The 12,013-nt window shown below is 36.7% G+C and overlaps 1 protein-coding gene and 1 non-coding gene across 2 annotated transcripts in view; both read right to left on the bottom strand.

The window, feature by feature from the left end:
* LOC134750226 (somatomedin-B and thrombospondin type-1 domain-containing protein-like) overlaps positions 1 to 9,307 on the bottom strand; it is a 59,845-nt gene extending 50,538 nt beyond the window's left edge. The window contains exon 1 of the mRNA XM_063685371.1: positions 9,070 to 9,307. Coding sequence (XP_063541441.1) covers positions 9,070 to 9,295 — 226 coding nt within the window. The 5' untranslated portion in view covers positions 9,296 to 9,307. The remainder of the gene's footprint in view (positions 1 to 9,069) is intronic.
* An 843-nt stretch (positions 9,308 to 10,150) lies between these two features.
* Positions 10,151 to 10,222, bottom strand: Trnat-cgu (transfer RNA threonine (anticodon CGU)). The gene has a single exon. It is a non-coding gene; the product is annotated as a tRNA-Thr (tRNA).
* Positions 10,223 to 12,013: the final 1,791 nt, after the last annotated feature.

Here is a 12,013-nt window from a genome sequence, read left to right as displayed (position 1 = left end):
AGTACCCAGTCCCAGTAAGATATAATTACAGAAATGATTTGGTCAATCAATATTCGCAAGCGAATCACCAGTCATGTAACTTGACAGGAGGTAGCACATTGCGACTTTTTACAGCGATTTAGTAGCGATGCAGACGCCTAAGTCGCTAAACAGTATCGGTACATTCGCAAATTCGCAATGCTGTCGCTGGTCATATCATATTGTCATCGCTACTACGGATACCGCTGCTCAATCGCTGCAGAATCTCGCCGTGTGCTACCTCCTAAAGAGGGCACGTAAACCCAGCAAAGAAAGGAATAAAAAATACGGCGCGCCGTGCGAAACTTGCGACGGAAGATTTGACGATCGCGCGGATTTTGACGTTTTTCCTTAACAACTCTGAAATTATAGTTCTGATTAAAATTTCGTTGCACAAATCCCTCGGCTATATCACTAGCTATTTTATACTAAAATTATACTGCGATGGAATGCTGGGTAATGATATAAAATTGAAAATTAATGAAAATTAGACATGTTTTCGCGATTTTTTTCTATCGAGCCAACTTTAACCTTTTAAGGTTTTGCTTTTGGTCTGCCCTCAAAAATATAGTCTAGTATCTATATGATTTTTTTCATTGCATTTGCCCTTAATTAAAACGTTTAAAAATTCAAAATAAAAACTGCAATTTTGCAGGAGCCCTTCCTTAACACGCTTCGAACACATACATAGCCACAAGCCACAATAGATCCAAATGAAACTGACTTCTTTATTTTCGCCGCCGTGGGACCAACGGGACGAAAAGCAATCTGCACGAAGTATTTTTTAACGCGCCGTCGAGGTCCAATAAAACGTTAGTTATAACGAAGTCGTAGAGTACCATTGGTCTGCTATTTGTTCTACCAATATGTTTGATTCTTTATTTTATGATAGGAGGCAAACGAGCAGACGAATCACCTGATGGTAAGCGATTTCTGTCGCCCATGGACCCCCGCAACACCATAGGGGTTGTATTCTGTGCTTTGCCGGCCCTTAAGATGCAAAGAAGTACGTTATTTTCTTGAAGGTTTAAAGATCGTATCGTCGTTGGTCCGGTTGGTCGTGTGATAACTGACCCCATGACTGGCATCGACTTTTCAATGTTAAATGGACCTTTTGAGTCATAATAGACAGCTAATATAAAATATCAGTTGACGTATGACTACGCACGTATGACATGACCCATTTATCTCCCGAAAATTTATCGACAAAACCCGCCATGGCCAAATAGAAGGCAAATGAAACCTACCGTGTTTATGATGGAGGCAATTTCTGAGCGAATTGAGCAAACACCAGCCGATGCAGAAAGATAACTTCTATTTTGAGGCAATGTTGACTTTTTATCGAACGAGTTTGCCTTTGTATCTGTACGTAAATGTATCGTCGAGGTAATTAAAATCGATTCAACACAAAATATAACAGTTATAATTATGTATGTATTCTATGTTTTTCTCCACACATAATAGCGAGTATTCAGGTAATTCTGAAAGTCCCGTTTTTGGACCCGGGTAGGTAACTATGTCCAAATGAGAGGTATGGGCACTGAGAATGCCATCTCGCTATGTGTGGTAGGGCACCGCACAGATGTCATTCCAGATCTAGAGCAGAAGAGCCCAACTGAGGAAGTACCTTACGCAGCATACTACGTAGGCGAACAACACGCGACGCGAAACGAAGCGATGCGGCGCGGGGTGAATAAATCCTTTGATACCAATAGAAGTGTCCTACGTGGGACGTGGGCGATCGCGTTGCGAACGCGAACGCCGTGGGTCCGCCACGCCGGTTCGCTTACGTAAGACGCAGCGTTACAGAAAACCGCAGCTAAGTAACACTAGACCCTACTCATAGTGTTGTGTTATTGCCGGTAAGTAAGGTTGCCAGAGGGTTAGGGTAACGCGCATGCATCACCTCTGAAGTTCCAAGCGTCCATAGGCTACGGTGAGTGAGAGGTGAGATTCGACAGTTAACAGTGAAAAAAGGGCACGTTTTTAGGTTAACTGGCATCTAAAAACGTGCCCCTTTTTCAGCCTACACTAGGTATAAACTCATGCAATTTCCTCAACATAAGTCCCTTAACAATCCAACACCTTCCAGCATGGTCATAAAGAGACGTCGTGTTTAAGAAGAAAATATAAATAAGGCGCAGTTCGCTTATCTTGATTGCAGTTCTGCAGAATGATACTTGGGTGAAATTTAGTAGGGTAGCGAAGCGTGTTACAAACGCTTACCGAAATTGCGAGCCTCACGCATGAAACACTAGCTGCCGCATGGCGCTAGTTATAATCTCAGGCGTAATGTATGGCCAAGTTGAGTTTGGTCCGATATAACAGCTATACGTAATACAACCATAGGAAGATCAGCGCCGGAAGTCGCCAGCAACATGCTGAGGTGAGACCCTTTCGTGGCAATTTTTTTTTATGTTTCTCTGTTTTGTATAATTTTCTATTTTTGTGTTTGTGCTCACGAATAAATTATTTCTATTTCTATTTCAAAAATACTTGTAAACTGCAAATGTCTATAAAAGCCTGCAATTAACTGTAAGGCCGTCTTTCCACCGAGGTAAGATGAGTGGACCTTCCCATACAAACGGAGTACCGCTCTCATTTTAAAACTACGTGTTGGATTGTAATGAAATTTTTCACATAGAATGAAATGAGGTATATCTAGGTCTGAAAATAGTTTATATAGCTCTAGTATATAAAACAATCGAAATAAAACAAAAAGAAGTTTTGTATGAAAAACTTAAATTCGCTGTTTTTTTTTTACTATGGTATCTGAAGCTACATAAACTAATTTCAGACCTAGATATACCTTATTCTATTGTAAGTACTAAGTTTCAGAGCAAACTAGCTAGTCGTTTTAAAATGAGAGCGTAACTAAGTTTGTATGGAGAACCGAGGTTGCAGAGGAAAACGAGGACTATGTTTGTATAAAAAGGCGATTTCGCGCGGGTCCTCCACTTTCGTCACGCCAGCTCTCGTGAAAGATATAGGAACAACCGAGAGAATATACGCGTTACGTAGAGAATTCATTTAGGTTACGAGTTACGAAGGTGAGGGTCACATGGCAAACGTTTAGGGAAAAATGTTACCTACTCGAAATGATTATGCGTTCTATGTTTAAATGTAAACTGAAGTTATATTTGTTTGAGAGCAAGTGAATAGGAATATTTTTATTTGAATAGGTACTGTCGTAAGTATTAATAACTTTATTGTATTTAAACTATACAGGAAGTTTTTTTTTAAACAAAAATATAAGTATACTGTCGTAAGTATACTTTACTTTACATCATCATCATCCTTTAAAAGCCTAGCACCCACAAAGGCTAATTTGTCAAAAATTTGTCAAAGGCTAATTGTATTTCCGGACTGATATGACCTTCAAACCTTCAAGAAAAGAGCGTATTCCCATCTTAAAGGCCGGCAACGCACTTACAACCCCTCTGGTGTTGCGGGTGTCCATGGGCGGCGGTAATCGCTTTCCATCAGGTGATCCGTCTGCTCGTTTGCCTCCTATTTCATAAAAAAAAAAAAAAAAAAAAAACACAAAACGCCAAAAATAAGTGATATGGCTATGTCGTAAGTACACTGTCAAGATCTGATTGTAATAACCTTCAGAATTTCAAGCTGATTTAAAATAGGTATAGCTTTGTATGTATTTCCTAGTGTACAGTACAGTACAGTCAAGTGTAAAAATATGGGTGCACAAATCATCTCAAAAATATGTCCCATAGCTCTTATTATGTCAGCGAATTAAGAACTATGGGACACATTTTTGAGTAATTTGTCTACACCCATATTTTTACACTTGACTGTACCAATGATGTTGGCTTGTATTTACCTATGAAATAAGAGAAAGAATCAGCCAAAACTTTATTATTAACTATTTGTAGTATTTTTTTTAATATACTTAGGTCTGTACATTTCGTGCTATATGCATTATGATTATGGTATTTCTAAATCTCCCAAATTTAACATAATGCCGTGTAAGTATCGTTATCACGTGGCATATTTTACTTTACGAATAATAAGAAGGATAATCCTAAAATACCCTCGCGTTCGCCGCCATTTTATTTTCGTAAGGTATTCTAAATTGCAGATTTTTTATTTCCAGATGGAGATTTAAATCTTTATATTTAAGGCCACATAATCACTATTTTTTTAATACTACGTCGATGGCAAACAAGCATACTGCCCGCCTGTTGTTTTATTTACTTAAGCAGTTCCAGTAAACAATTAAAAACCGTGAAAGAAATACATATTTGGGTCCAAATCCAAATTTTGAAACGCCCGTTTGACATGATTTAGCGTGTAGTTACTAATATTAAAAAAACCTACATTAAACCAAAGATAGATATAACTCCGTAATAGATGGATACAGTCTAAGGAAAAAACGTGCCTCGAAAATCACGAAAATTTGATTCTCGATCAGATGGCGCCACTAGTTTTGGCTTACTCTCGTATAGAGGGCGTTGACTGTTTCGTTTGTTATTTATAATTTTAACGCATACCAGTGAAGGAACATGGGTCAAATTCATATAAAAATAATTAATGCAAAAAAAAAATTATTTTTCCATATTTAAATACATTTTAACGTATTTTTTTAAATCTTAATTTTTAGCTTTAAAGTATGTCGATAGGTGGCAGTGAATTTACAGTGGTTACAAAATTTACTATGACAGTACCGTTCTATCTTATTATATCCTCATTGATTAAACCCACCTGGCAAAGAGGCAGATTCCTTCCATGCAGAGCGCTGTAGCACCCATTTTTGTTTGTACTTTGTACAGTCGGCGGCGAAATTACTGTCTCAAATAGCAGAAAAATACTGTCCGATCGAAGTTTCGGTTTCGGTTTAGGCAGGTTTCGGGAGAAAAATCATGTTTCAGCAAAAAAATTGCCGAACGTTTCGGCCGCGCCGAAACTATTTTCTACTAACCTGTATTAAAACAAAAACTTAATTTTACCATATTTTTCTAAAATCCAAATATATTCATTGTTCTACTGTACAATCAGCAACGGAAGTAGCTAGTGAAGGGGCAAAATTATCTGCACACGTTCTTACCACCTTAGCAATAAAGATGTATTTAGCTACTTGATCCCTTTGAACATCTCGCTCGCTCAACGGTATCCGCTGCTGACTGTACATGGGACTCGTTTTAATACATTTTTTTTAATATCCTGCGGCAGCTGCCTAGCCCATTCATAGCTAAGTAGCAGCTTAAACTCGGTACTTCACATCATGTTATGTGTTTAATGAAAAACCTCATCCAACGGCTTCACGCCGGGCAAAATGTCCTAACTCATGATAATCTTGCTGTGACAAGGTAAAATTATAATCTATAATTTAAATTGGTTGACTGTACTTTACAAAATAGTCGTAGTCACTAAATTGTACAACGTCCTTGCGGTTTTTAGACAACCTTTTGTTCCAACCGTTTATTCATTAAAGTTAGCGCCTGCCACAAAAATGAAGGCAAAAGTTGCTTTTATGATTGTTTTGGGCTGAACTCTCGCGGTCAGGCGTTCTGCAAACATGGTAAATTATTGTTTTGTAGAATTAGTTTCTCGTGCAGGTACTATTTAAATTATAATGCATGAAAGAGTATTATAATGTGGACGCGACGCGTTTTATAATACAATACTTGATATAATACATATGTATATTCTACGTACCTATATAATCCTAACTAATACAACAAAAGGAGACAATGCCAAAAGAAATTGCAGAAATAACAAGAAAATAGACAAGATCAGCAGGATCACAATAGCAATAGAAATATCTATAACTTATGAACCTTTTTTACCATGAACAAAACACGTAATTGTATACATATTTTTGATGTTCGTCTTCTTGAGGTAAGAAATAAATCCCAACTTTCATAGGCGATATTCACGAACAGACTATTATTTTTGAATTACATTTGCAATTTTCTTACCGATCCAATATCTATGAGAGTATTGAATAAAAATGTTATTTTTCCCCTCACTAGCTCGGAAAGCCGTCTTTTATCCTTTAAAACAAGCAGGGAAAAACGCATTTTATCCACTAGTGGGGAAAGTAATTTGACCTTGGATGGAGCGTGTTTAAGTAGCTTTTGACAGATAACAAAACGTAAAACGCTCATAATAATGGTTCGTTCGATATTAATTATCATTAAATAAATGGTTTGAGAATTTAATAAAAAATACCAAATTTAGCTTTATTTAATTATTTTAAGTCATAAACCTTAACTTCCATAAAAAACATTCGTTTTTTTAAATGATGTTGAATGTAATTCTGAACGCACAAGTTGAGTCGATGCATTTTCAAAACGCATTGTCAGAAATGTCAACATTGTCAACAAAAATTTTCTCGCCGACTCCGACACGTAAAAATACACAACTTCCAGAGTTTTCTGCTATAATATCGTATTATCGTAAAAAAATTAGTAAGTCCATTGATGAAGATGATCTAACGCGTGTGGATGTTGCACTTTCCTCGCTATAGTGAGGGGAAAAGTTTTGTGTTACTCACGGGTGCAAATGTATTTTACTTCTCGTGTGTTGAAACCACTCGCTACGCTCAGGATTCTATTTTAGAACCACTCGCTGCGCTCGTGGTTCACCTATAGAATCCTTTCGCTTGCTCGTGTTTCAATTCCACACTCGCGGGTAAAATACAACTTTGCACCCTTGTATAACAAATAATTATTCTCAAACATGCAATGAAATAATAGGCTGCGAAGCGTCACGTTTCAGGCGCGGCTAGACTAGAGGTCTTTAAAGAAATTTCATACAAAATTGCAGGCATATAGGCCGGCAAAGTGCTCTTTTTAGGGTTCCGTACCCAAAGGGTAAAAACGGGACCCTATTATACTAAGACTCCGCTGTCCGTCTGTCTGTTACCAGGCTGTATCTCATGAACCATGATAGACAATTGAAATTTTCACAGATGATGTATTTCTGTTGCCGCTATAACAACGTGCGCAAATACTAAAAAGTACGGAACCCTCGGTGGGCGATACCGACTCGCACTTGGCCGGTTTTTTTGGACCTACATCACATCACGAGTCAACGACATCATTAGAAAGAATGATTCGGTCTTATTTTATTACCCACCCACCATTAAAACAAGAACTTTGCTTTTCATAAGCATAAATTAATGAATCCGTATTTTCAACCAGCAACCGTTACAATAAAGCACTTACTTTTTAATACCCGATTTTAACGGTAACGGTATACCGCCCGTTATTTCTCGAAACCTACCTTCCAATTTCAAAAAGTCTTATCCTGAGTTAGCGCTCTGGGTCCAAGGAGTCCAATTACAAAAAGCACTTATTAGTAGGTAATTGTAAGGCGCTTACGCCGTTTGGTTTGCAGTTCAAGTTCTTATTCCACATGCTTCAATACCAAAGATAGATATAACTCTTCAATACTTAGCTACGCGTCTGACAGTCATGGAACTGCAAGCGGGCTAAGATGACATTTGAAAAATGAAAATGAATGAAAAATGACGGGAAGACAGACACTATGAAAAGAAAATGAAAAGTCACATGACTATTTATATTTAAGTTTCGATTAGCGTTTTCTATCAAATGATTATTATCTTGGCTTGGCTAGGGCACGAGTCCTGATCATTTGAGAAATAGATGACTGATAGGATATTTGTATATCCCCTTAGCTTTAGAAAGGCCCCTAGCAGTTATGAAACTACAGCAATACAAGGACAAAGGTGAAATTCTGATATCAACTACTTACTTTTCACGAGTATAGGGAGCGTAAATCAACTGTAGGGAGCATCACAGGAGACCCGGCCTTGTTTATTGGCGCAAAGTGTTAATGTCAAGTTTAAGAGGATATAGCTGATCCCCTTCTTAGATTTGAGAATTTTAGGTAAATATCTCCGTCACGCTGACGGGGACGGCTCCTAAAATTAGTGCGATAAGGACAACAGCAGCTTTAGGCGAAAAATCCTGCGTAAAAATCTCAGAAATCGAGGTTTCGTTCTCGACATTTTTCTCCTCCAAATCTTAACCAATCGTAACGAAATATCTTAAACGTATTGGGCAGCGTTTTTGATTAAAGCTCTTAGCCAGCGTGATTTTTTTCTGACTTCATTAGCAAATATCGTCATATTTCAACCAATTTACACAAAACCTTAACAAATTATACGCCTTAACCTTCTTCAAAAATCACTATTCATAGGTAAAAACCTCATAAAAATCCGTTTAGTAGTTTTCACTGAAAATATTACGATTGACAAAATACGGGCCTATAGTTGCAACTTGCAACCGCTCTGTGGCGCTGTCGTCGTGCACTGTCCCAACTGGCAGTTGGCAACTGCCATGCACTCGATAAGCGTTTGGAACAACACTCGTTAACTGCTTGTTAAATTTAAAAAGAGAACACCAATGGCGGTAAAAGGAATGTTTAATGAGTATGACGGGAATAAATAAGATGGAGCACTGTGATTGGGTTCCGTTTAAAAATGGAACTGAAAGTTTGGTCTTGGATTCGTTAAACTAATTAGCTTTATTCGAATTAAATGTTCAATGTCAGTCTGGACATTTTTGTAACCAATATATAGCTATTTTTAAATAATAAATTAATATATTGACATGTATTGACTCAATAAATTACAGTTCAGTTCAGTTTTTGGTTCTTATGGCATCTGTCCATTGGGACAATTTTGCCAGCATTAAGGTTGTGGGAGCAGAATTTCAGTATCAGAACTTGATCCAGTCCGTGTAGATGCTTGATCGGCTTACACGATGAGTTTCTGGACTTATAAACAACCTTTATATTCTTTAATAGAAGTAAAAAAGCCATACAATAAATGGCCTAATGAACTTGTTGTACTGAGATTAATTGGTTAAGTGTCAACCAATCAGTGAGTGAAAAATAAAATGTAGTACCTTATGTAACCTAGAAGAACTTATCTTATAACATTGTTGGAGATTCAGATGTACAACTAAGCGCTATTTTCTAGTCATGAGTCATGATTCACGATTTAGACCACCTATTGCCATATTTCCGAGCAGTACCAAAAAATATATTATCCATAACACTCACCTCCACAAGTCTCTCTAAAATCTGAACAGCAGTCTCCCAACTTCAAGCACGCATGATCACAATAGCACGGCTTGTCCGTCAAATCTTCAATTATCGCGTTCTGGTGCGCCTTCTGCACCACACAGGCACTGTCCCGCCCCGGACAGCAAAGGTTGGCGTCCCTACAGTTATTCGCGCCGCAGTTACCCGCCAAGAAAAAAACAAAACACAACCAGTAACGGAACATTTTTAAATTTGGAACGTTTTGAAGTTTTAAATTCGGGACGTTTTGAGTTTTAAACGGCGTTGATCTGAAACCAAAGAAAAAGTTTGTTAGTGAGTTTTTAATGGAAATTATTTGAAATGAAAAATTATGTTGGGGAGAGAGTTGATTGAAAAACGGTTTGAATAAAAGTTTTAATAGCGTATTTTTCTATTGGTAATTGGATTTAGTTTTCTAGTTTAGAAACTAATTTGTGAATAAACAGAAATAAATTCGTGTTCAATTTATTTTGTTATTGAGCTATTTCCTAGAAGGTAAACAAAAGCTAAGCGTATAGGTAATTTGGAATATGTTTTTTACAAGGGCCTGACACTCTTTGATAGAGAAAGATATAAGAGGAAAGAGAAAATAGTGCCATGTTTTGTCCTTATCACCGACCGGTGTTTTTATTCATGGTCGGATTATGGCAGCATAGGTAGGAGGCGATGGCGAAATACCGAAATTTATAAGAGTGAAAGAGAAAAAGGATTATGCTGCCATACATTAACCTGTCAATACATGAATATGTCTTTCTCTTACCCCTGGTCGCTCGGTTTCATGTCTATAACTACTATATTATGTCTATGGTTTTTTATAATAAAATAAAAAAGAACACAAAATTATTTTAAAACGTCAAGAATTCATTTCATAAATATATGTATAAACATACATAACATAAATAAATAGATTTGGTTATTTTGAGAAGTAAATTTTATCAAAAAGATACTCATTTAACTATTTGCCTAATTGAAAATTATTTATTTCTAATTAAAAACTAAATATTACCTAATCTATACAAAAAGAACATTTAGAAATAACAAAAAGCAATTTTAATCCAAGTGCCTCCTGTGAGGTTTGAACTCACGACCCCTGGTTTACGAGACCAGTGCTCTACCACTGAGCTAAAGAGGCTTACGTAAGGGACGACGAAATAGTGGTTCACTTGTTCTGACGGCATACGAGGAATGGAAGATAGGTATGTTATTTGTTATAAATTATTGTTATAAATCATAAGCGCATTGTAATATGCCTACTTAAATAATAAACTATCTTTATCTTTAAATAGGTAAAATACATGATTTGATATTTTTGATAACCTTTTGTAGGTATTTAACTATTTTTAGTGATAGTGTAGTTTTTTTTCTGTAGGTATAAGTAATACTTTTGTTTTGAGTGCGCTAAGGAAATAATCTGTCACGGTTCATGAGATACAGCCTGGTGACAGATAGACGGACAGGCGGACAGCGGAGTTTTAATAATAGGGTCCCGTTTTTACCCTTTGGGTACGGAACCCTAAAAAACGATCATTATATGATAAGTAGTACAATTAAGCTGAAATATACGTATATTTTAACTGTGTGAAAATTGTATACATGAGATAAATAAACTAAACTACACTGATGGTCAGGCTTTATATCTAAGTTCCATTTACATATTATAAGTTCCTTATACTTATAAGTTCCATTTACATATTACTATTTAACCCCTTAGTTTGTAAGTTCTACTAATAAAAATATCTCTAAATTGACATTAATGTAATTTGTACAGTCGCCATCAGATATATCGGAGCGGCCAAGGTGTTCACAAATATCTGAACACGCCTCTATTGTCAAGGCGTTAAGTGCATGCTCAGATATTTTTGAGCACCTCGGCCGCTCCGATATATCTGATGGCGACTGTACTGTAATCGTATGTTGTGAAATAAATATATCTAATCTAATCTAATCTATGTGTCCATGTGTTACACGCAATAAAAAATATTCATTCATTCATTCATTTTTATGTAATTAATCAGAAGCACTTGCGCATAGATTTTCATTTTCATCTCATTTCACAGCCCCCGAGAAATCATTTATCTTTTAGTTGACAATACAAACGAGTTTTTTCCTGTGCAGATGATTTCCGCCTGTCAATAGGAACTTCAGTATGTTCAATTTCACGCATATCTGGCTAGATGACAGGCGGAAGATAGGGATCTGTCTTGTCTTGATGTCCGACCATGTTACGTCACAGAATAATTAATAGTACTAGGTACAGAAGGTTCACTCTAACAAAACACGTTTATTAAAACCAGATATGACCGCTAGGTGGCGCAAGGCGAGCACGCGTCCGTTCCGTAGCTGTGCGCGGCAACTACTATGGCTAGAAACAATTATATCCTCATTGCTAGCAAAGATAGATATAATATAACTCCGTAATAGATGGATACAGTCTAAGGAAAAAACGTGCCTCGAAAATCACGAAAATTTGATTCTCGATCAGAGGGCGCCACTAGTTTTGGCCTAGTCTCGTATAGAGGGCGTTGACGGTTTTGTTTGTTATTTATAATTTTAACGCATATCAATGGAAGAACATGGGTCAAAATCATAAAAAAATAATTAATGCACATAAAAAAATCATTTATCCATATTTAAATACATTTTTACGTATTTTTATAAATCTTCATTTTTAGTTTTAAAGTATGTCGATAGATGGCAGTGAATTTACAGCGGTTACAAAATTTACTATGACAGTACCGCTCTATCTAATTATATCCTCATTGCTAGACACCAAAATTGGTGTGGGCCGCATGGCCGCATGTACTTGTAGCGACGCGACGAAATTTTAAAGCAACGGTCCCTTTTTATAGTTTTTTGTAAATAATTCTTAAACGGTGGCACGTAGCAAGAAATGTTCTATTACATAAGTAATCTACATAAATTT

Source organism: Cydia strobilella, chromosome 19 (assembly GCF_947568885.1).
Source record: "Cydia strobilella chromosome 19, ilCydStro3.1, whole genome shotgun sequence".
Lineage (NCBI taxonomy): Eukaryota > Metazoa > Arthropoda > Insecta > Lepidoptera > Tortricidae > Cydia > Cydia strobilella.
This window is presented reverse-complemented; position numbering and strand designations above follow the sequence as displayed.